The sequence below is a fragment of the Ambystoma mexicanum genome, chromosome 7p (assembly GCF_040938575.1).
Source record: "Ambystoma mexicanum isolate Mex_15411 chromosome 7p, UKY_AmexF1_1, whole genome shotgun sequence".
Taxonomy (NCBI): Eukaryota; Metazoa; Chordata; class Amphibia; order Caudata; family Ambystomatidae; genus Ambystoma; species Ambystoma mexicanum.
In genome coordinates, this window is record NC_090939.1 from 663,038,741 (window position 1) to 663,062,584 (window position 23,844).

At 48.0% G+C, this 23,844-nt stretch overlaps 1 protein-coding gene across 4 annotated transcripts in view; it reads left to right on the plus strand.

The window, feature by feature from the left end:
* MAP4K4 (mitogen-activated protein kinase kinase kinase kinase 4) overlaps positions 1–23,844 on the plus strand; it is a 917,846-nt gene that overhangs the window by 885,166 nt on the left and 8,836 nt on the right. For all 4 annotated transcript variants that reach the window (XM_069636727.1, XM_069636728.1, XM_069636729.1 and 1 more), the window contains 2 exons: positions 9,024–9,173; positions 16,661–16,820. In XM_069636727.1, the coding sequence (XP_069492828.1) occupies positions 9,024–9,173; positions 16,661–16,820 (310 nt within the window). The remainder of the gene's footprint in view (positions 1–9,023; positions 9,174–16,660; positions 16,821–23,844) is intronic.

A 23,844-nucleotide genomic window follows, 5' to 3' on the forward strand; every position in this document is an offset into this window, starting at 1 on the left:
CTCCCAGAGCTTCCGGCACAGAGCCAATCACGATTCAAGGCAGGATTGGCAGAGGCCGAGATGGTGGTGTAGGACGTCATGGAGTCCTCCTTGGCCCACATAGACACCTCTGGCCATGCCATCTGCATTGCCACGGACATGAGAAGAACGGCCTGGCTCCGTGCTACGAAATTCAACCCAGATGTCTAGGAACACATCCTAAATCTTCTGTTTGAAGGGGTGACCTCTTCCACCCCAGAACGGACGCGGAGCTGGACAAAAAGAAAAACAGCTCACAAACAGCCAAGTCTTTATCCATTCTGACAAAGACCACGCTCAAAAGATACACCCAGTCACAGCAGCGGCGCTCCGACCAGGGGCGTACATATGGAGGGTTCCACGGCTTCCAAGAGCGGAGGTCCAGGCAGCCTGACCGTTCGCCAACTCCACATCAGTGCAAACCACAAAAAGGGGATGGGGAAGGGGGAGTAAAGGCTTTTTCCAGTCCCTCTCCTCCGCAACAGCCTCAGAGGGAAAGAAGGCATGACACGCCCCTCCGGGTCCACGTGTCTCCAGTGGGGGGCAGGCTTGCTCTCATGCACATTTTTGGCACCAGAATTTCGCGGACTCCTGGATCCTCTCCGTAGTATCCACGGGGTACCGCCTCCCCATCCCAGCCTCTCCTCCCTCCTCCACTCCCACACGTTGGGACAGCAACCCTTTTGGCAGAGATCCGGTCGCTCGTTGAGAACCAAGCAGTGGAGGAAGTCCCAGCCTCCGAGCAAGGCTTGGGCTTTTACTCTAGGATTTTCGCCATTCAGAAAAAGAACCTGGTGGGCCGCCTGAGAGTTGTGCTGGACTTTTCCACCCTCAACCTCTCCCTACCTCTACAAAAATTCAAGATGGTTACGCCAGCTTTGATAGCGGAGACATTGTGCAAGGGAGACTGGATGTTCTCCCTGGATCTCAAGGACACGTACCTACACATCCCGATCTGGCAGCCTCATCGTTCGTTTCTACGATTTATGATCATGGGCTGCCATTTCCAATACAAAGTGCTTCCTATTGGCCTCAACTGGGCCCCCAGGGTCTTTACCAGACTGATGAACACAGTGGTGGCCCTCCTCGGGTCGCAGGGACTCATCTATCCGTACCTCGATGACTGGCTCGTCAGGACTACATCTCCAGAAGCAGTGCACCATACTTCCCATGCTATGATGAACACACTGCACAAGTTGGGCTTTTCACTCATCCTCAAGAAGTCGCAGCTGCAGCCCACGCAGAGACTGACCTTCTTGGGTCTCATTTGGGACACATGCTCCGAGTTTTTCCCTCGGAGGACAAGATCACAGCCCTCAAGAGGGCCTCTGTGCACTTCCTCAGCAGAGAAGTGACCTCATCCTGGTGGTACCAACACCTACTGAGGCTCAGGGCAGCAGTCTTGGATGCCCCCACACAAGACTCGAGATTAGGAGGATACAGCTGCACTGTGCAGCCCCTTGGAACCAGGAGCAGGGCTCAGTCAGAGATCCTCAATGTTCCTCAATGTTCCCCCATCACTTCACCCGAACCTCACATGGTGGTCCAGGGACTGCAACCTTCGGTTGGGCAAGCCCTTCCGGCAACCTACCCCGCAGGTCACCATTACTTACCTGTAACTGATGTTCTCCAGCATGTGTCTGGCATGGATTCACATGCAAACCCTTCCACCTACCCCTCTGCGGCTCATCTCTTGGTCCTACTGCCACTTTACGTGCTACCAAATATCTGAAAATGGCTGCCAGAGGAGGGGCTTGGGTAGAGTAGAGGGCAGTCATTAGCTGGGGGCAGTACGACCCAGAGTTCAGTGATTGGTTGTTAGGAGAAAGATAGTTCAGAAATTAAACTGATTTTTTTTTTTTTAAAATTTAAAGAGGATTCCCAGCTGAACGACGGGGAATATACATGAGCATGTGAATCCATGCCAGACCCATGCTGGAGAACAGTTACAGGTAAGTAACTTTTTCCTAATTGGCTTTTTGAATGGTGCAGATCCTTACCATTGGTGGGCTTGGACTTGCTTCCAGGCTGCACTTTGAATAAGAAGACTCCTGCAGCCATTTCTGGAGATCAGTGTTTGATCCAAGAATCCTGTTTAGCAGAACAGCCGACTGAAGATCCGAAGACGACTCCTGAAGAGGCCCAGCACCCCTTCCTGTGTCTGGTCCGGAGAAGCCCTGTTGGACTACCTGTTCTGCGAAGGACATGTGCAGTGCTTCAACCCTTGAATTGGTGGGACCAACCAGTTTCAACATATTTTCGAGGATCTAGCCGTCCTGAGCCTTCAGATGTGTCCCTGGACCACCTTTTGGACTGACCAGCTCTCCAGTGGGCTGTCTCGCTAAAACTGTTGCCATTCTGCATTTGGAGCCGGAGCTTTGGTGGTCACCAGCTAGTGGTGCAAGTTGCCCCTCTGCCGAATTTCAGCCTCCCATCTTCAAGGGATCCTGCTCTTGAAGGTCCTCTTCAACGCATCTGGAAGGACGCCTGCCATCATGTGTGCGCAGTGACCAGCATTGGAACTGTCCTTCCCCCCATTCTGTGAAGTGTCCTGAAGAGGTCTGCATCTGTGCTTTCTGCATTTCTCTGTCACCAAGCGTTGCCCTTTGCCCTTTGCTCTTTGGCCCGACTGGAAGAATTCTTGCACCTGCAGCTCCTGGGCACCTCTCGCCAGAACCAATGACTGGAAATCCAACCTCCAGTGACACCCAGTCGACCCACCCAGTTCTCTGGGATAATCGCAGTCTGGGAAAGTAAACGCAAAGCATTTTCCTCCCCATGTCCTTCATGATACCATTGAGAACAAGTCTCTTTGTATCCTTCCATTCTCCTGCTTTTTGGTAGTCGCACCTGAGCAGTGTAACATGAAAGATAAGAAAACATTTTTACTTAGCGGTAACTTTGCTGCATTCCATCTCTTGAACAATCTCCAACACACGTACTTTACATTTTATCAGATACATTCCTGGGAGAAGCTTTTTGAGGGTTCATGGGGGCTAGGTGCGCCCTATGAAGGATTTCTGCCTCTAGGACTGATGTTCTAAGATACAGGAGAACCCGGTTGGGTTGTCCACCGAAGGTGACTTCATCTTAGAAGGAGCAAACAGCAACACAACTGCCCAGATGTAAGTACCCAGGAGTGAGACAGTACCTTCAGTGAAAACAGTGATGTCCCGGTCAGGTCCCCAAGGTGCAGCAACAGCCCCGGTTTTGGGTTTCTGGTCTTGGTGGCTGAAGAATTAGCATTTGACGGGAGCAGGCAGTCGTCCGACTCTGTCACAGGGATGCCCAGCAGACTAACTTTTCTGGCACTTGGTGGTGGAAGCTAGAAACCGGCTTTGTAGAAGCGACAGTTGACAACCGGCGAGACTTTCTTCCTTCTCTCGGTCCAGGATTCGGCTGAGGGGAGTTCTATGATTGGGTTGGAGTCTCTGTAGGCCCAGACAAATGCCCACAAATTTGCAGCCGGAACCGCACTTCACGAGAGGATGCACCGCAACAGTGCTAGAGGTCCCAGGGTATTAAGAGATTGCAGGCCTTTAATGTCGCAGCTCGCCGTGGGATGGCTCAAACTAGCTTGTCTCGAAACTGGTTAGGCCCACCAATTGCAAGGGAGGTATTTATCTAGTCTGATTCTTCCCTGTCACACAGCAGAAAAGGCTAGAGCTCAGTCTACTTTGGCAGTCGCTGGAGGTGGCTGCAGGTGTCTTCCTTTTTTTTTTTCTTCTGCTTTGGAATGTATCTTCCAGTGGTTGACTGTCTTCTGCATCAAGACCCTCGCCTTTATATACAGGAGCACAGCCACTCAACATGCATTCTACATTTAAACTTCAGGTGGTGGCTGTCCTAAGGGGACAGCTAAGCACCCAGTCAGAACTGGATCCAAGCAGACACACTGGAGGACAAATACCTGAGAAGTGTGTGTACTCCCAGCTTCCTGTCCTCCCAGACACACCTGCGCCACTTGGTGGGCTTCCCTATCAGAGCCTGTCAAAGACCAGAGTGAGCAGCACTGCCCTCACCCAGGTCGGCAGAAAAAGGATCAAGACAGGATAAGTCGTGAGTTGGTGAAAAAAGAATACTGGTACCATTTTAGATCAATGGTGAATACAGCCCGCGAGGTAAGTTTCACAAAATCAGTAGAAAATCGCACACTGCCACTAGCCACTCAGACTTGTCACTGTAACTAGAAAGTTACAGGAGAAGTGAGAAAAGCGATACAATGTGTCCCCTCAGCACTATCACACAAAAGCAAAGTGTAGGTAGGGTAAAAGGTATCCCCCATCATTGGTAACGTCTGTTATTGCATCGAAAAGTGAAAGGGCAGCTCAAGGCAACACTGCACAGAAAGTGATGCAATAAAAATTGTAGATGCCTTAAAAGTTGGAGGAAAGCATGACTCCAAAAAGATGCAACAAAAAGGGTTGAAAAAGGATCGCAAAGGAAGAGTAAAAGAATGAGTGTGGTAAAAGTTTCCCCCTCAATCAGGAGGACTGGTAAGAATCCAAATGAGTCCAGCAATATTGGAATTACTAAGCAACCAGCAACCAGGCATCGATCCGCGAAGAAGAGGTCAACAAAGAGAGGCGTACTGGATAGATCGGCTGGACAGTTTATCACCCAGGGGAATGAACAATGAATTGGATTTGAACTGTTTTCTATAAGTAGACACCATGGTATTAGTGATTGAACAAGCAGGACCAGCACATACTGCATGCAGAAGTGAGGTTGAGAACATTCCCTACGGACGATATTCCGACATCTGATCAGCACAAGCTGACTTACTAATTAGTTGTGTGTTTCTGTAATGTTTCTTTATATAATGTGTTTTTTCACATGTTTATATGACTATTTTATCATGTTGCAGCAATTTCATTATCATGTAAATTTTATTTGTTTATTTCTTGATTTTTCAATATAATTAAGGGTACCAATATAGTAAACATAATCATCATTTTTACTGTTTGCCAGACATTATGTCTGCAGCATGTCACAATAGTCCAATCGCATGCAGCATCCACTTGTTTACAGTTAGAATTAGCCCCAAGCAAGATGGCGTCTTTTACATAGACAGGACTCCATCTTGGAGGAGGCATCACCATAGTAACCTAAGCCTCAGCTTAGTGGTTACTTAGGTAGTGATTTGACAGAGTATCATGACTCAGCGAGGCACGTCTACCGCGCTGCAGCACTAAACACAAGGTAAGCTCTAAATGGTAGACTAGCTTATCCACGTTGCAGAAAGGTTTAGAGTATAAAAGCAGATACAAACGGATTGACGGCACACTCGATTTTATGTAATTTTTTGATACAGGCTGACTTGTGTACGTGCTCTGGAACGGCTGCGCCGCTCATTGAACTAAAAGCTTTTTGAGTTTGGATAAGCCAACAAAGGTCAGCAATTTTGATCTGTTCACAATATAGGCACTTTATCATCACGCATGTATTCTAAACACAGTAATATGAGCATAAGCACTCGTTTTGAGTGGGTCAACGGGAATTCTAAATCTGACTGGTTTAATCAATATTAGATACCACAGGACAGCCATTACTTGTTAGTAGAGCATTTAACACACAAGGTGTATCAGTATTTCTAACATTGAATGGACATTTAGGTACTGGCATAACAGAAAATCGCATGAAACAGTGTCAAATGTGAATATGCACAACACAATGTTTATGTGAAAATGTTTATGTATTATTTTGCTGACTCTCTTCTGTTTTTCTGTTTTTCTTTGTTTCTGTGTATGTGGGACCCTGTTGATTTTTCATTTTATGTGTTATAACGTGGTTAATTTTGGACTATGCTGGCTTTTGCACGATTGATTTAACTGACACTTATGTCTTATGTTTGGCAAAAAAATCTTGATTAGATAGGCCCCGATGAAGGACTGTTGAGTCCGAAATGCATTGGCCATTTTTGGGTAATGTTGCCCATCACAAAAATGATTGCTTACTGGCACTTTAAATAAACCACCAAACTCAAGAATCAACGACTCATTAATGTTGACTAACAGAGCACTGAACTCTTTTTGAAACCCAATTGGGATTTAAGGCGGTGCGGCCCACACCGCAGGCAAGTTTGCCTAGGTCTTTTTCTCACACAGTTCACTCTTGTCCTGCTGACGCATGGTAGCATGATTTAGTGGGCTGCACCCCAAAATACAGCAGTATCTGGAAACGATTTTTGAAGAAACAAGAAGTAATAGCGGTGCCCGCTCCAGTTCATTGTCTCTCTCCCTGGGCTGGAGGTGACCCAAACCCATCTATTGGGGAGTATGCATCATTCAATCTGAGGGGATATCTGGTCTTGGTTAACGAGCTCAGACACTCAACACGCCAGTCAAGTTGAGGATCTGGATTATGGTTTGTACACCCTAAACCTGTCCTCACTAATTCCACGCACTCCACTGCCTTTCGCGAACTTGCAGAGAGTACTTAAACAAAGGGGAAGCCATTTTAGCTGTAATTGCCAAATGGCAACTTTGCTGTAAAAATAATGGTGCAAAGTAATATCAATCTGGTTACACTGCCAACTTTTTTGGTTGGAGCGCACTGTAGAAGTGTAAAATCCACTTACAGTAAAACAAAGGATAATCGGTTTCCCCTGCATTCCTACTCTTAAGTAGGGTATGTGAGAAACCAGAAGGTGTCTCACCCAGCCAGGACACTGCCATCACTTTTGGATACAGTCCCAGGGGGTGGACCAGTGTGGGAGGATCAACTGGGTAATGGGGTCTTCCGGGAGTGGATGCTGGATGGTGAGACTTGGTATCCCCTTCTATTTAACACCTTTACCCCATCCTACCAGGTAGGATATTTAGAAACTCTACCCCCAACCCCTTTTACAATACAAACACTTTCTCATGGACAGCCCCCTATGAGAGAAAACAGACGAACACCCGAGCAGTATACCTGACGTGTCCCAATGCAATGGTCAAGTGAGGTCCGGCAATTACTGACATCTCGCACTTGACTCCCATTATGCTTCCCCACACGGATAAAAGCGAAGTATGACAGCACATTCTGAGCAAGGTAAATCACGCGTGGAAACAGTTTCGAGACGGCAGCTGAATGAGAGACGAAAGACTGCAAAAACGAAGGGGATCACAAGGAGGGAGGTTCCCTTGACCTTTTCGACAAACAACCGTTGCTTTCCAAAATTCTTAATAAAAAGCATAAGACCGGGAAAACAGGATGAAAAATCCTGCATTGTGTGTCCAAGAGACCCAGGCTTTCCTGCATCACTAATCCAGGCGGGGAGAATCACCAGCCACTGTGGTACTGTCCTTGGATCCAAGAACAAAGGAGCGTCTGTGAAATCAACACAGCCGGTGAGTTGGGGAGACCGATACAAGACCGGTCTGTGTTGAAGCCAAGGTTGCAAGCAGCAACATAGTATGGCAAACATTGTTAAAACATGTGTGATAAAGGAGGCAAGTGAACTTGAACTGCTGATGAGCAATTGAACTTTGAAACCAAGGTTCAATACCTTTGACAGAGTAGTCTGGCACCCTGTGGGTGCTCAATCGAAGGTCTCTGTAAGGTATCCAGCTGAGAAGTGACAGAAGTGAAAGATGAATGAGTTATGTCTATGAAGAGTTGTGAATATAAGTGGTCCTGCGACGAGTCAAGCAAAGATCCTGCAGACAGTCGAAAGTCTTTGATTTTGATAAAGTAAAGAAAGTTTGGAAAGTAGATAAGTTGGTCCGAGCCCGGCAGAGGGAGACTAATTGAAGGTTTTGTGTTAAGGTGGGTCTGAGCACGGTGGAGGGGGACCCGAGGTGAATCACCTGAGAAATTGTGTACCTGTGAAATCCTAAGAAGAAAGGAACTTTAATGTTCGTCGCATCGGACCCTCTGAAATAAGAGACTTTGAATGGCAAAGATACTTTGGCACAGAAGGCCCTGATGCTGAGATTTTGAACTGCATTCTTGTTCTAAAGAAACCAGAGAGTGTGCTAAGCTCGAGTGTGGCACCTTGTCCCACGCTGAAAACGTGGGGAAGGAGAGCCAATGGCTCAGATATCCTGACCTGTCATTTCTTGAACACTTTTCTTTTGCATAACATTGTTTCCCAGACTATTTATATTCAGAGGTAAGGATTGGCAATAGGTTTCTTAGTATAGGTCCCTTTATTTTGACAGACTCAACTAGGATTGAGTTATTTTTTGATGCTCGTAGCTTGCTCCCATCTTTAGATTTGGGATTAGATCGTTTTACCAATGCACTTGAAAGTTCAATGAACACCCTTGAATTGTGATCACTTGTGTCTGTTTTACGGTTTGCTACCATGCCTTCCTTACAGGTAGTATTGCTACACCAAAAAAGTAGATCATGAAGGCTAGCTTCTCCCTGTACTCCCAGCGTTAGACTGACCAGTAATGTCCCAAGAATCGGAGTCTTCAAAGAGAAAAGGCCAAGTAAAGTATAAAAGGACCTCGCGCTACAAAAAGATCTGAAAAAACTAAAGTGCTAGCAGATATGCTGGACATTTTGCAGAATGAGACTAACAAAGCAGTAAAACAACTTCTCTACTAGTCCCTGGTTCGAAGCAAGGGTGCATTGCTGCTGGGTACCTTATTGGTAAAAGAAAAGATGAGCCAATTTTGCTTGAGTGGATCTGAGCTAGCCTGAAGCTATGTATGGTTAAGTACACAGAATATTTCCTTAGCCATGATTCAGATGGCTGGGATTTTCCATCAATAATGGACAGGCTTGACTCAGTAAATGTGAGCTTTGCACAGTCCAAAGCAAAATCAGTGTGCCTCTTTGGCTGCCCTTTACATTAAGATCTTCCTCTTTGAAATTGCAGTGGAATTTCGGGTGTAAATTGAACATTTATTTTGGAATGCAAGGCCCAGTCATCAGTCTGTTAGTTCACTTCATCGTTAAGCAAGTCCATATCGTGCATATTCTTTCTTCAAGTTTGTGAAAGCATTGTGTACTGAAATGTGTACTTGGTGTTCAGACCAAGCTCATTCTGGTTTCTCTTTGTCTTGCAGTCATTTGGAGAGTTGTTGCACAGGCCTCTTCTGGTGGATCTTACAGTGGAAGAAGGCCAGAGGCTGAAGGTGATCTATGGTTCTTGTGCTGGCTTCCATGCAGTGGATGTGGACTCTGGAGCCGTGTATGATATTTATCTGCCAACACATGTAAGAGCATAACATGATTTTTTGTTTCTGTTTGGAGAAATAACGTACACGTTTCATATTCTTTCTGTATATGCTTGGTTATTGGCTTGGGTATTGTACATGAACAATTCATCCACAACTGATGAAACCTCAAATGTACAAAAGCCAGGAATAAACTCCATATTTTTCTCAGAATGTATTTTTTTTAGGTCTTTTAAAGTCAATCATCTCCAAAATAGAATTAAAGTAAATGCTGTACTGGGGCAGGGAACTAGACTCACTGCTGGACAAATTTGACTCCACAGAGCAATGCCAGCATTTATCTTTAACAAGACTGGAATTTTCATGTTTGGATGATGTGTTTTGTACTTTAATCTTTTATTATGTGCATAATAAAAGATTAAAGTACAAAACTCCTCATCAAAACATGAACATTCCACTCGTGTTAATGTGAATGCTGGTGTTGCCCTGTGTAATCAATTTGTCCAGCTGTCAGTCTAGTTCCAACTCCAAAAACTGTATTTGCTTAACCCTGATTTAGGAAGAGTCATTTATTTTTTGCTACTGTGTGAACAAGACTCAAATGCATGTTGGACCCCTTTATCTAAATATTCAACCTAGCAGTGATACACACTTACTTTTATAATGATAGATCAATGTTGGGAGGGATTATCAGAACCAGTCCTGTGTGTTCTGAGAGGCCAAACTAGGTAGTGAGCAAGGACTTTTCACACTGTTTTTCAAAGCTCTCGCAGCGTAACATAGGCTGAGCAGTAAACCATCCGGAAGCGAACCGTTAGTAGCTGAGGGCTGTCTGCAAGGATTTTCTTTTCCGAACCTCTACCAGTGAATGTTTTGGGCTGATGTCATCCAAGTTAATGGACTCCTTGACCTATTTCGAGGTGGTGACCCTGCGCTCGCTTTGGCCTGCATAGAATAAACAGCCAAGCGTTTGACCCTGCACGCTTTCAAGGCTTTAGTATGAAAAAGGTTTGCATGCCGAGCACTTTTCTTCAGCATGGTTCCCAGGAAGGCAGTTACTACACACAGTGTCCTAAGGCTACTTTGTGTTATGCTCAGTGTTGGGCAACGTTTGCATGCCGTACCCTCTGGGAACACTACAAACAACTCTGGCTACAGGTATAGGAAACACAACCTTTCATATAAGCTTGTACTACACAGGTTTGGTAGCGTGTTGAGCAGCCAGGCTTATCTCAAGAGGGGTCAATGTGAGCTGTAGTGGAGTTGCACAGATATTTATAGTTACAAGTATTCAAATAATCTCTTACACACAAGGTTTCTTGAATAAACAATTATTAATTTATCAGTTAGTTGGAATAAGCCTTCTTCAGAAGGGAGCAATATAATAGTAACACTCAAATACACTTCATGAAATACACACGCTTAATAACCCTATATCAGTAGATGCCCTTTTGAGATGGCCCACAGACACTACCAACACCTTCAGGTGACTTCAATTGCTAGGGTGCTGGGGACATTAATATATCACTGTTGCATTTAGAGTCATGGAGGAAGATGTCAAAGGAAAAGATTATTTAGAACAAACAAGAGATCACAAATATTCTTAAGCAGGCAAATACTTTTGGATCCCCCCAGAAAGAGTCATTCAATACAATAGGCTAAGCCAAAGTCAATGGGCCAAAGTCTTATATGGGATGAAGCACCTCTGGTAGGTCTGGTAGTGCACACCCTGTTTAAGGACTGATAGGAAATTGTTTTCAAGATGGCATACTGGTCACGTGGAAAACTGAGAAAGATCAGAGATTGGCAAGTGAATTGGAAATGTAGGTAGGGTTGATTTTACGGAGGGAGAAGTGTAATTTCATGTTTTTGTCTATTGTGTTTTTGGGTTGGAAGTTGAGCATAGCTGGCGTAGACCCTAAGTGAAACCTAGTTGCAGCCATGGTGAATCTTGACAGTCCTAAAGACTCGCAGGTGTTCATGTCCTTCCTAGGAATGGTGGAATACTTTGCTTAAATTGTCAATCACTTTGTGAAGAGGTGTAGGAATATGCTTCAACTGTGAAAGAAATGATGGGACTTCCAATGGGCGAAAGATTGTGAGGAAGAGTTTGAGGATTTCAAGAAGACTATCGCAAATGCCACTGCCCTGGCCCATTTTGATGCGCACTGAGAGACGTGGATCATTGCTGATGAGAGCGAGATAGGTGTGGGGGCCATACTTCTACAAAAGCAAAACTGGGTAGATGCAGTAGTGGTGCATCTGTCGAGAGCTTTATTTTGTATTAAGATTACGGTGAGTAATGTATGTCATTTCATTTGTTGGTAGCGCCCAGACCTGGAGGTATCGCAGCACTAGGGAGGTTACAATACTGGTAGCAAAGTTTAACGGGTTTTTTTTGTTACAGGCAGTACAATTCTGGTGCAGTCTTTCATTTTTGACAACGGGTACACCTATCTGGTGAGGCCGTCCAGTCTGTTCAGGAATATTAAACCATGCGGTTTTTACTTTTTATTCAAAAGATTAGGTAAGAGGGTTTATCTTGGATGCAGGGTGGTAGGGAGTGCCAAAGGGTGGGGAAGGGGGGGAGGGGGCAATGATTGCGAAGCTAGATCCACCAGTTGTATCTGGGGGTAATTGGTGAGGAGGAGCGCAAGCTGCGTAGTTTGGGCATTCTTGATGGGTGAGGTACGGGAGTAGTGTTGTGAAAGCAGCAATAATTGATGGACAGGATTTTGAACTTAATACGCGCCTTAACTGGCAGCCACTGTGCTTCGACCTGAGGGTGTTATTTTGGATCAGTTGTAATTTGTTGGTTATTTTTTTATTTTTAGAGATTCCTGCAAGGATGGCATTGCAGTAATCCAATTTACTTCTGATGGCCTAGGATAGGGTGAGGCAGTTGCTGGTGGTAAGGAATTTCCTGAAGAGGTTGAGTTTCCTTGAATAGGCCGCAGACGAGGCAACCGCCTTGACATGTTTAGCTCTGGGCCGAGATACTCCCAGTGTTTTATCATGGGTTGATACAGGGGTGATGTTTGCATCGGTGCAGAAAGAGGCAAAGGCGGGGTCTAGGTGTTTGAGGTAGTGTGGAGAGCCAACAATGAGGAGCTCTGTCTTGTCAATGTTCAGGCAGAGATGGTGAGTAGCCATCCAGGCCTGGATGATGCTGTAAATGTGGTTAATATTGGCCATATCAAGTTTGTGATTTCCAGTGAGTTTGAAGAGAACCTGCGTATCGTCTACAAAGTTTGTGTAGGGGATGTTTAGGCTGTCCAATAGTCAGAGTTGTGGTGTACATGTTGTACTGTGTAAGTGAGAGACCAGATCCTTGTGGGACACCATAGGAGACTGGGATGGGGTCAGCTGCTTTGGCCCCCGCAAAGACCCTGGAGGATCGTCCAGTCAGGAAGGACTTGATTCAATTAGCCGCTTTGGTGGATAGGTTAAAGGTGGCAGTGAGGTGGCTTCATAGGATCCCGTGGTCAATCGAACCAAAGGCCGCCAAGAGGTCAAGTAAGAGGAGGATGGCAAGATCCCCCACATCGTGGATGTGGTCGAGCTGAATCTTTGGGAAGTGTGGAACTTAAATTCTGTCATTGAGAAGGAGGCTCTTGGGGTAGTGTGGGCTGTCGTCAAAGTTTGTGGATTCTTGTGGGTTGAGTTTCTAATTCATACTGATCGCAAACCTTTTGTGGGGGTGTTTGTGACTAGAGGGCTACAAGGGGTCTTGTGCAGAATAATGTGGTGGGCCACCTAGTTGCAGGGGCATGATTTCTCAATTAGAATGTGCCAGGGTAGGAGCATGTTGTAGCAGATTTCTTATCCTGTGCAGGCTTGGAGGGACAAGAACAAGACTGGGAAGAGCAGTGGCATGACAACAACAAACGGGTGTTTCAGGTGTGTGGAGGCATAATCTGCAAGAACGACTGCGAGGAAGCGTTGAGACAAGATAATGTTTTGAATGAAGTAGTGGGGTGTGTCGATCAGGGTTGGAGAGAATCTGTTGTGGGCGAAACCTTGAGGCAATTCTACAAGGTCAGATTACGTTTGGACAATGGGTACCCGTTTAAAGATGGCATGGTAGTATCCCCCCAGTAGGGGTACGCAAAAGGATACTGGAGGTGGGACACAAGACATATAGCCATGACAGACCAAAGTAAAGATTGGGGGAAATAATTAGTGGTTGAAGGTGGACATTGAAGTGAAAGAAATGGTGAAAAATGTAATTTGTGATAAGTCTGATAAAGGTTTGAAGAACTGTGTCCAGCGGTTGGGAACTTTTGGAACTGCCCAGTTTACCATGGGAGAATGTTGCTCTTGACATACTGAGGAGCCTGGATGGTGTGATGGGGAAAGAACGAAGTAGTGGGGTAGTAGAAAAATGGAACATACCCTCATGCAGGCAGACTGGATGGCAATCCGTGCGGACCACAGTTAGGCCGTGGCCAAATAGAAGAGAATATGTTCCTACAGGTTGGCCATGCATGCCACCATGGGATTAGTTCCTTTCAAAGTGTTGCAGAGATGGAAACCTCATACTGCAGTGTGCCCCCTGTGATTGGAGTGAGCTCACTTTGTGGAGTGGGACAAGCAGTGCCTTAAGGAAGCGTTGAGGAGTAAAGCACAAGGGATGAAGAAAATGTATGCTTTACTGAAGGAAACCTGAAGGGAGGAGTTTAATAAAGGAGAACTGGTGTGTGTGAAAAAGTGTGGCATAGTTCTTTAAGAGGTTAATAGCGTTTGGTGGCTGCAAAAGGTGTTGGGAGTATTTTGAGGATGCTGTGGTCACCGAAGATGGAAAGTATGAAACAAGGGAATGCCAAGGAAGACATGCACAAGGGAAGTGGGTATAGTTCTTTCAGTCACATGTTTGGGAGGGTAGGTGTGTTATAGGTGAACCTGTTAAAGCCATATTGTCAGCTCTGTGAGGTATGGTTCTTTTGAGTAAAATGCCAGCAGATGTTCAGCTTCTGGAAGCTGAAGGGGTTCCAAGCCTAGCGGTTGGAGCAGGAGAAAGAGAAGTATCCAGAAAGCTCTTGGGGATGGTAGGAGGTTGGGGGGAGGGGGGGCTGTTGCCCATGCATATTTCCTATATTCAATAAAGCTACATGTAGATCTTACCTGTTGCCAGCATCTTCACTGCCATTACACTGCTAGGGGTCCTTTTAAATCATTGGCTGGAAATCTGCAAAAAGAAAAATGTCCCAAACAATCTACTAATTGGCCAAATTGGAAGTCTATTTTTATAATTAATTGAAAACGAGTTCTTATATTGTCTGTCTTATATTGTCTGTCAACAATTCCAAGTACTTTGTTTTTGCTTCATCATTTTGCAGCTGCCAAATGTTGCTATTCTCTCGTAACAAGTTCCTACTTCATAACTGGCATAATGCAGTGCTAGGGAGAATTCTCAATTCTGTGCTAATTCCCTTCAACCTTGGAGACCCCTAGCTCTTTTTCTGGACTTTAGGACATTTAATTTTTATCGTGGAGTGAGTGAGATTTTTCTCACTCTCATATTTTTGTTATGATTTGGACTCTGTTTCTCTTTTGGTTTTGGAGTCTGACAAACTCCAGTAATCACCTTTTTTGTATTGTGACACGCAGCTCCTTCATTGCAATGTCACAAAGAAGTGCTTTGGATTTCTCAAGGTTTAAATACCTTCTCTTGGGTAAACTGCTGTTCCCAAGAGTAGTAAAATGAAATTGACTTTACTTGCCTGTTTTTCCTATGTAGTCCAATACACCCATCTTATGTGGAAGCACTGGGTGGGGGGGTTACTTAGTAGCCCCTTTTCCTACTTACTCATGTGAGATTTCTTTGTTACCCTCACTACTTTTAATGGCTGGTGGCCGTGGTTTAATTTTCCTACCATTATGCGTTTTTACTGCAGGCTGAATCCTCAGCTGCAGTATTGCACCCATGGATGCCCATTTTTGTAAAAATTACCCCAGTCTTTTTTTCACCATTTCTTGCTTGTGAGGCCTTTCTTGGGTTTTACTCTGTGCGCAAAACCAGGTTTAACCCTTTTGTTCGTTTTGCCTTTGGTGGGTTTCTGTGCTGAAATCCAGCTCCTGTGTCTGGCAGGGCAGGAAGCGAGGGGGTTGCCTGAAACTCCCTGTCCTTAATCTCCTTGGTTACCTGAATGGACCCAGTCATGATTAGCTGGCTGACTGTCCTTGGAGGACAGCCACCCTGCTGTGTGAGTGACCGCTAGGCTGTGCATGAATGGAAGAAACCTGCATAAAAGCGGAGGTCTCTTGAATAGAAGGCAGTCGACTACTGGACGAAACATCCAAAGAAAGAAAGAAACAGAGAAGCGTGCTGCACCCTCCTGGACCGTTGGTTTGCCAGGTGAAGCCTTGCTGCAATGCAAACTGCAGTTCAGGAGTCCTCCAGATGTCCTCCCTCTTGTGTCCACGACTGAGGCCCAGGAACTGCAGGACTGCAACCTGAACAGAAGCCAGCTGAATCATCTTCTTCCAACCTAAGGTACTGTCTTGACAGAAGGGGGTACTTGCCTCTTTTGTCTGTAGCTTGCTTGTTCACACTGGAGACTTGCAGTAGCTGCCCGTTGCAGAGTTGCTCGCATGTTTACTTTTCACAAGCCTTACAGCTTGTGGTCCTACAGTGATTCTTTTTGCTACAAACTCTAATAACATTGTGCAAGACGTTTGTGCTATCTGCTCCCCGAGACGACGTTCAATTGACTTTGGCTGCCCTGGCTCCCTACAGACTCTTCTGACCCATTGACTTTGGTTTTAACTGTCCCTCATAGATGGTGCAGAAGTTACTTGTGTTGCTGGCAAAGGTCTGACCTAGACTTCATTGGAAAGATTGCAAAGTAGTCACATGTTTTGAGAACCTGTTCACCTTTTTTCCTAACCTTTTCCACAGCCTCAGTATTGCATCAAGTGTCAAAAGTGATATATACATATCCACAGTGTCCTAGTAATTGAAGTCACCTCCTGGTGTAGGAAGTGTGTGTGTGACATCCCAAAGGGGTATCTACTTAACTTAAATCTGAAGAAGTCTTGTGAAGTGTATTGTTACTTGTTGACCTTTCTAGAGAATGCTCATTTAAAACCAACCGTTAAATAATTGTTTTACTTGAAAACCTTCAGTATACGTGTTATTTGAATACTTGTAACTGTGAATCTCAGTGTTGCACCTCTACAGTTCACATTTACCCCTCTTGAGACAAGTCTGGCTGCTCAGTCACTCTATCAACTTGTGTAGTACAGACTTATACCAATAGTTGGTTACCTATTGCCAAGAGGACAAGGCTGGTGTAGTCTCCCACAGGGTTACTACATACAATCTTGCCTAACATACATCATAAGCCATCAACTCAACAGTTTGTGACAAACTAACCTAATTACCCCATCATTGCATCATCCAGGGAGGAGATTGATTGGAATATTATGCGTGCAAAAATATTCTGATAAATGGGTTCTTACCCACTCCTGCTTTGGGAAAATATGGCTGGCAACATCTGAGTGTTTTCTTTTGCCTTTTCTAGATACAGAGCAGCATCCAACCCCACGCAATCATCATCCTCCCCAATACAGATGGCATGGAGTTGCTAGTCTGTTACGAGGACGAAGGGGTTTATGTCAACACCTATGGGAGGATCACCAAAGATGTGGTTCTGCAGTGGGGAGAGATGCCAACATCAGTTGGTATGTATGCAACGCGTAACGCTAGAGGGGAGTGGTTGTTGTGTTTTGAACGTCAGTCATTTTTGTGATTGTTAAGGAGATTTGTAAGCCATCTAAACTTAAGGCAAGGCGTGGATTTTCATCTGAAAGATGGGCCTACAGTAGTTATGGCAAAGCAGACCTGCTTAGCTCAAGTGTAAGTTGGTAGTGAAGTACAATTATTTTCAGTAATTTTCCCCTAGAGAATACACCACACAGATATACTGAAAAATGCGACGTTTATTATGAAATGATATAGCAAGTATCTATAAGGTGAAAGGTATGTTTTGTTAAACAGACAATATAATAGTGTATGTATAAACACAGTAAAGGATCATGGGAGATCCGGACCACTTCCAAGATAAATATATGCCTGCTACATGAGTGTAGGCCCAATACATTTAAGAATATGGAGTGTGGAGAAAGAGAACCATAATCGAAAGTAAAGCACATATACCTAATCATGATCGGGACACAGAATGCCAACACATTAGTCCCAACAATTCGCCACACGTCTAGTACATAGGAGAATGAATGATACAAATGTATAGCCCTCCCTAAATCTAGCACCTAGGAGGGAAAAGTAGCTGACACTTAGCCAACAGGCACCACAAGGCCACCAAAACACAGGCTAGAATTTGCCTCTAAATACCATACGGTCTCATTTCACAATTCGAAGTTAGATCCAAAAGTAAAGTGATGCAAAGTAACTTTGTGATGTTCAGTAGTCGGAAATGTAATGGTTATCTTCAAATGCATGGCAAATCAGTGGTAGAAGCTACAATTCATCTGTTGGTACAAAACTCCATGGACGCAGGAGAAGTGTTGGTGTTCAGGTAAGTAAATTCCGAAGTCACTTTAAAAGAGTTTGTAGAATTGGTAAATGTTGCTCATAGGAATAAACTGGGCACATCAAATAGGCACAGCTATAGTGATGTGAAAAGGCAGGTAAGTCTGTTGTACCCCACATGTGCAGAAAATACAGAAGCCCACACTAGGAAGCACCAGAGGAGACATTCTGCAAGAGTTCCAGATCTAGGTTCGAGACCCAGATACTGCAGGAAGAAGGGAAGCAAAAAAGGATTTCGGCCAATATAAGTCAATGACAAACTGCAATAGTGTGTGACGAGCAGAACCCCATCACCAACTAACCCCGAGACCACCTGAAAGGAAATCCAACAAATTGCCCACCAACCCAGGAGTAAATGCTCACAGTGCCAGTTTGAGGACTTGACTCGAACAGTGAAACAACCCCATAAATAGAAGGGCTTCTTCCATGGCATTGTTGAAGGATCCGGTACCTAGGGAGTTGAACCCCGGGCCATTGCCGACCCAAATGAATGCCTTCCCAGTAGGATGACTCTTCAGCCAGGAGCAGAAGCAACAAAAGAGAAGGCAGCAAGAAAGCATATGAACCCGACCAAGCAGACTAGGATGGTTTCTCCAGCATGGGGTCTGGCATGGATTCACATGCTCATGAATATTCCCCGTCAGGCTGGGAATCCTCGGTAAAGAAATAAAAATCAGTATCAGTTTCATTTCTGATCTGTCTTTCTTAGTAGTAACCAATCACTGGTCTCTAGGTCATACTGCCCCCAGCCAATGACTGCCCTCTCCCTAAGCCCCGCCCCTGGCAGCCATCCTCAGATTTGTACCGCACGTTCAAGTGTTGGGAGTCCTCGTGCTATAGCTCTCGAGCTTTTACTGCGTTTTGCGTTTTTTCAGAGTTTTATCTAATTTTTTTGGTCAATCGAGCCTCAAGCTCCACCGTTTCTACTTCCGCTTCTTGGAGGATTCCAGAAGATCTGAGGCCTACCTTGTGGACATGGCCCAGGACAAGGGAAGCTCGACACCCGGATTCAAGCTGTTTAGGAACTGCCCTGGATGTGGATTACAGAATGTTTTCAAGGAAGATGAGCATTCGAGATCTCTATTGCCTTCACGAAGACAAGACGCACGTGGAAAAGGACTGTGCATTTTGCAAGAACCTGTCGGAACGGACTGAGGGATCGTCGGACCCACCTTGCCAGCTGGCTGAAGAATGGCTCAGCAGGTGAGAAGAAGTCAGAGCGGTCTAAGTCCTGTGAGGGCGCCCTGGCGACGGGGGCCCAACAGAAGGCAAAGCAACGCGAGTCCGTGGGCACCGGGAGCGCCGAAGGGTCGGGCTCCTTGGCTGCCAGGCAGGGCGCACTCTCACCGACGCCATCAACCATGAGCCAATGCTCTGGCTCGGGCAAGAGAAAATCCTAAGCTTCTGGAGAGGCCCTGGCCTATCTCGAAGGGATCAACCGAGGGGGAGCGAGACGGTGACCCCTCCCCCAAGGGAAGGCCTCGAGCGCGCCCAAGGTGGTGAAGGCCTTGATCCACCCAGTGAAGGCCTCTTTTGAGGGAGTTGCGGCGGCCCTGGCGAAGCCTGTGGAGGCTAACCCAGTGGAGGCGACCTCAGGGCCCAGAGTTTCCCTGCCACCACGGAGGGAATCCTCTTTTCAGCCCATCGATCAGACCCCTGTGAAGACCCTGGTAGAAAAAGGGGGGGGGGGACGGTGGCCGTCACGGACACAGATACAGCCTCTGAGGAGGAGCTGGTTGAAGTTGTGAAGGTCCTCAACAAGAGGTTCGAGGAGATCCGGTCCCACGGGGGGTAACCCCGAGGAGGCGGACGAAGAGAGCGACAGTGGCGCCGACGAGACTCCCGTGGAGGAGGAGCAACCGTCACACCCGCCGCAGCCAGTGCCCGAGCCTCAGGACAACTCAGTGGCCATTTCGATGGCAATCCAAACCTTATGCACAGAGATGGACGAGATTGCCCCTCACCCCAACGGACGACCCGACGGAACCGGGCCCGTCAGGAAGCCCTCCAAACAAGCAGAGGAGAGTTCCTCCCCCATCCCCCCCACCGTTCCAGCCCTCGCGGCCCGCTCAGCCTTCACCTCCTTCCCCTGAGCCTAGGGATGACACAGGAACGGATACGGCCACGACGGGGACGGATGATGACGACGGAATGGGCCTTCCATCACCACTCCTTGGGGCCTCCCCGCCCTACGAAATTGGCTCCTTCCACGCCATGATTGCCAAGGCATCCGAGCTTTTTCAGCTCTGCCCGGAGGAACAGAAGGAAGGTTTCCACTATCAGCGGCGCAAGGCCAAGAGGAAGACTGTCCTCGCGGTACCACTGATTGACGACATCTGAGAGGAGGGACTTGCTCTCCTGAAGAACCCGTCCACCACGCCTGCCAAGAGGGACCGTTAAGAGAAGTGGTGCCGGGTCCCCGATTCCGCCCCTTTGTGCCGTAGGGCACAGCCAACCCCGAATTTGGTTGTCTCGGCGGCGGCAAAGAAGGCAGCTGGGGCGTCATCTTCAACTTCGACCTCCCCACCGGATGGCGAGGGAAAGAAGCTGGACGCCATGGGATGAGTCATCTCGTCTGCGGCGACAATTAAGGCGGCCAACACCCTAGCGGTTGTGGCCCGCTACGACAGGGAGCTGTGGTACAAGGTTGCTCCCCTGTTGGACTTCCTACCGGACGACAAGAGGTTGGAGGCCCTGGAGATCCTACAGGAAGGTGAGGTGGCGTCGGACCACGCCATAACGGTGGCCACGGATATCGCTGACACCGTATTCCGCCAGTTGGGCAACAGTGTTTGCCTTTGTCGCCGGGGATTTCCGCCAGGACTTTCAAACCAGAGTTTTGGACATGCCCTTCGACGGGAACAATCTGTTTGGGAAAACAGTGGATGAATCACTTCAGGCCATCAAGACCAACACAGGCGGCTCGGGCCTTGGGAGTGTTGCAGCAACGACGGCCGCCCTTTCGGAACGCCAGAGGCAGACAAGGTGCCTCCAAGGGATCCGGCGGCTCCTCGACGTACCGCCAGGCAGCCCGCTCCTCATCCCAGGAGGCCTACAGAGGATGCAGCAAGTCAGGGGGGGGGGTCTCGTCGCCAAGGTGGCAAGGCCGCCTCCAAGCAGGACTGAACTGGCTGTAGCATCGGGCCCCCACCTGAGCACCCCGGTGGGAGGACGGCTGGTGAAGTTCGTCAGCGTGTGGGAGTCCAACTCCACCGCCTGTTGAGTGCTGGATGCCCTGGCCCACGGGCACAGTCTCGAATTTCTAAAAGTGCCCCCGCATTCCTCAGTGGCCAGGAAGGAAAATCACATCCCTCAACTACTGTTAGAAGTAAGGGCGATGCTCAAGGAAGGTGCCATCGAGCTTGTGCCGAAGAGGCTCCGGAGTATACTCAAGGTACTTCCTCGTCAAAAAGAAGACAGGCGGTTGGCGCCCCATCCTGGACCTGCAGCGGTTAAATACATGAAGGCGCAAAAGTTCAGGATGGTCACCCTCCAGCACGTGCTGGGACAGCTGGAGGAGGACGACTTCCTATCGTCGCTGGACTTGGAGGATGCTTACTTGCACATCCCCATTCTAAAAGGACACCGAAAGTTCCTCAGATTCATAGTCCAGGGACAGCAATACCACTTCAAGGCCCTCCCATTCGGATTGAAGTTGGCGCCCAGGGTATTCACCAAGTGTCTAGCACCTGTGGTGGCGCGGCTGTGCCTGCAGGAGATCCACGTCTGCCCCTACCTGGTCGATTGGCTCATCCGAGCAAGAACAAGGGAACTCGCCGTCGAACACACAGCGAAGACCGTCCGGCTGCTCACGGACCTGGGATTCTCCATCAACTTCCCCAAATCCCACCTGGTTCCGTCGCAGGTCGCACTGTTTCTGGGAGCCAAGCTTGCTACAGAATCGCGCGATTGGCCTCGCCGTCAGAGAAAAGGACGAAGGCCATCCCTGGGCAAGGTGCAGCGTCTGCTGGCCACGGACATGGCCAAGTTGAGGTCCATTAAGTCCCTTCTCGGATGATGTCCTCGTGCATCTATCTGGTGTGCCTGTGCAGGCTTCGGATGCGTCCTCTACAGGAGTTCCTCAACACCCGTTGGATGCAAACGGCAGGCAGTTTCGAGGACAAGATCTCGCTCAATGAGGTCTTCCGCCAAGCAATTCTGCGGTGGGGCACCGGCACGCATCTCGCGGCGGGCATGGACTTTCAGACCCCAGCACACCAGGTGACGGTGACGACGGATGCCTCCCTAGAGGGGTGGGGAGCGCACACCAGAGATCTTCATGCGAGAGGCCTTTGGCTCCTGGAGGAGAGGCTGCTCCACATTAACATACTGGAGCTCCGAGCAGTGTTCTGGGCCCTCGGGTCGTTCCTCCCGTCCCTCAAGGGTAAGGTGGTGGTGATCTTCACTGACAACACCACCAGGATGTTCTACATCCGGAAGCCGAGAGGAACCAGATCCCCAGCCCTATCCAAGGAAGCCCAGGAGCTGTGGCATTGGGCCGTTGCCCAGGGGATGTTTCTGGTACCCTTTCATCTAGCAGGGATAAAAAACACCATCGCCGACTCACTCAGCAGGGAGTTGTGCTCGTGCCACGAGTGGGAACTACGCCAGGATCAAGTGGATCCGCTCTTCCAGCGAAGGGGAAAACCCCAGATCGACCTGATCACGACAGCGACAAACTCCAAGTGCCAGAGGTTTGCCAGCAGGTTTCCCCAGCTGAGGAGCATGGGCAATGCTTTCTCGTTCCCTTGGGACGGCCTATTCCTGTATGCGTTCCCTCAGTTGCTGCTCCGACTCATCAACCAACTCAAGAGGTCCCGGTGCAGGATGATCCTCATCGCACCGGCGTGGCCGAGACAGATCTGGTTCCCGGACCTTCTGGGCTTGTCAGCGTCCCCACCAGTCAAACTTTCAACGGACGCAGATCTTCTCTCCAGAGAAGGAGGCGCCATTCTTCATCACGACCCGGAGTCGCTGAACTTGAATGCCTGGCTCCTGCAGCACTAGAGTTTGGAGGGTACGACATCCCGGCGGACTGCAAAGAGGTTCTAGCAAAGGCCAGGGCGTCCTCAACTCTCAAGTGCTACGGACATAAGTGGAAGAGGTTCTCTGTCTGGTGCCGTGCACAGAAGATTAACCCTCTACGGATCACGGCCCCTCAAGTGCTACCGTACCTACTGTCGCTGGCCAAGGCGGGACTAGCGCATGCTTCCATCAAGATGCACCTGGCAGCTATTTCCCGATACACCAGAACTACATGACGGTCATCCCTGTGGTCTCATCGCCTGGTGAAGGAATTTATGAACGGACTGTTCCGATCGTTCCCGCCGGTGTAGGCTCCGGCCCCGGCGTGGGAGCTCAACGTGGTGCTGACCAGGCTCATGGGGGCGCCATTCGAGCCTCTGCATTCGGCACCGTTGAAGTTACTGTTGTGGAAGACAGCATTTCTTGTGGCCATCACCTCCGCGCGACGAGTGGGAGAGATCCAGGCCCTATCCTGCAAGCCTCCATACTTGACTTTTCACGAGACGAGGGTGGTGCTGAGGATGCACCCCTCCTTTATGCCCAAGGTGCCATCGGACTTCCATCTCAACGAGCCCTTGGTGTTGCCAGTTTTCTTCCCGTCGCCTTCGTCGCCGGCCGAGAGGACTTTGCACTCGCTGGATGTAGCTAGAGCGCTGAAGTTCTACGTGGACCGCACAAAGAGTTTTCGGAAAACGTCACAGCTGTTTGTGAACTTTGGACCTGTGAACCAAGGGGAGGCCCTCTCGAAGGCTTCCATTTCAAGATGGCTCTCCGGCTGCATCATGCGCTGTCACTGGTTGGCAAACCGACCGTTGCCCGGCCATCTGAGAGCCCATTCGACCAGAGCGATCGCTGCTACCACGGCGTTCTTGTCTGGTGTGCCCCTGCTGGATATCTGCAGGGCTGCTACGTGGAGGTCGACACACACCTTCACGAGATTCTACTGCGTCGAACAGGATTCCAGGGAGGAGTCCAGAGTCGGCCAAGCAGTGCTGCGCAACCTGTTCGCCTGAAGGTGGGCCTGGTGAGGAGGTAAGAGATGCCAATGTTGAGTATATGTGATGCTTAATGTTGAGCCTTTGCCACCTCCCGTGGTTGTGCATGTGTGTACTGCTATGTATTCTTGTATTC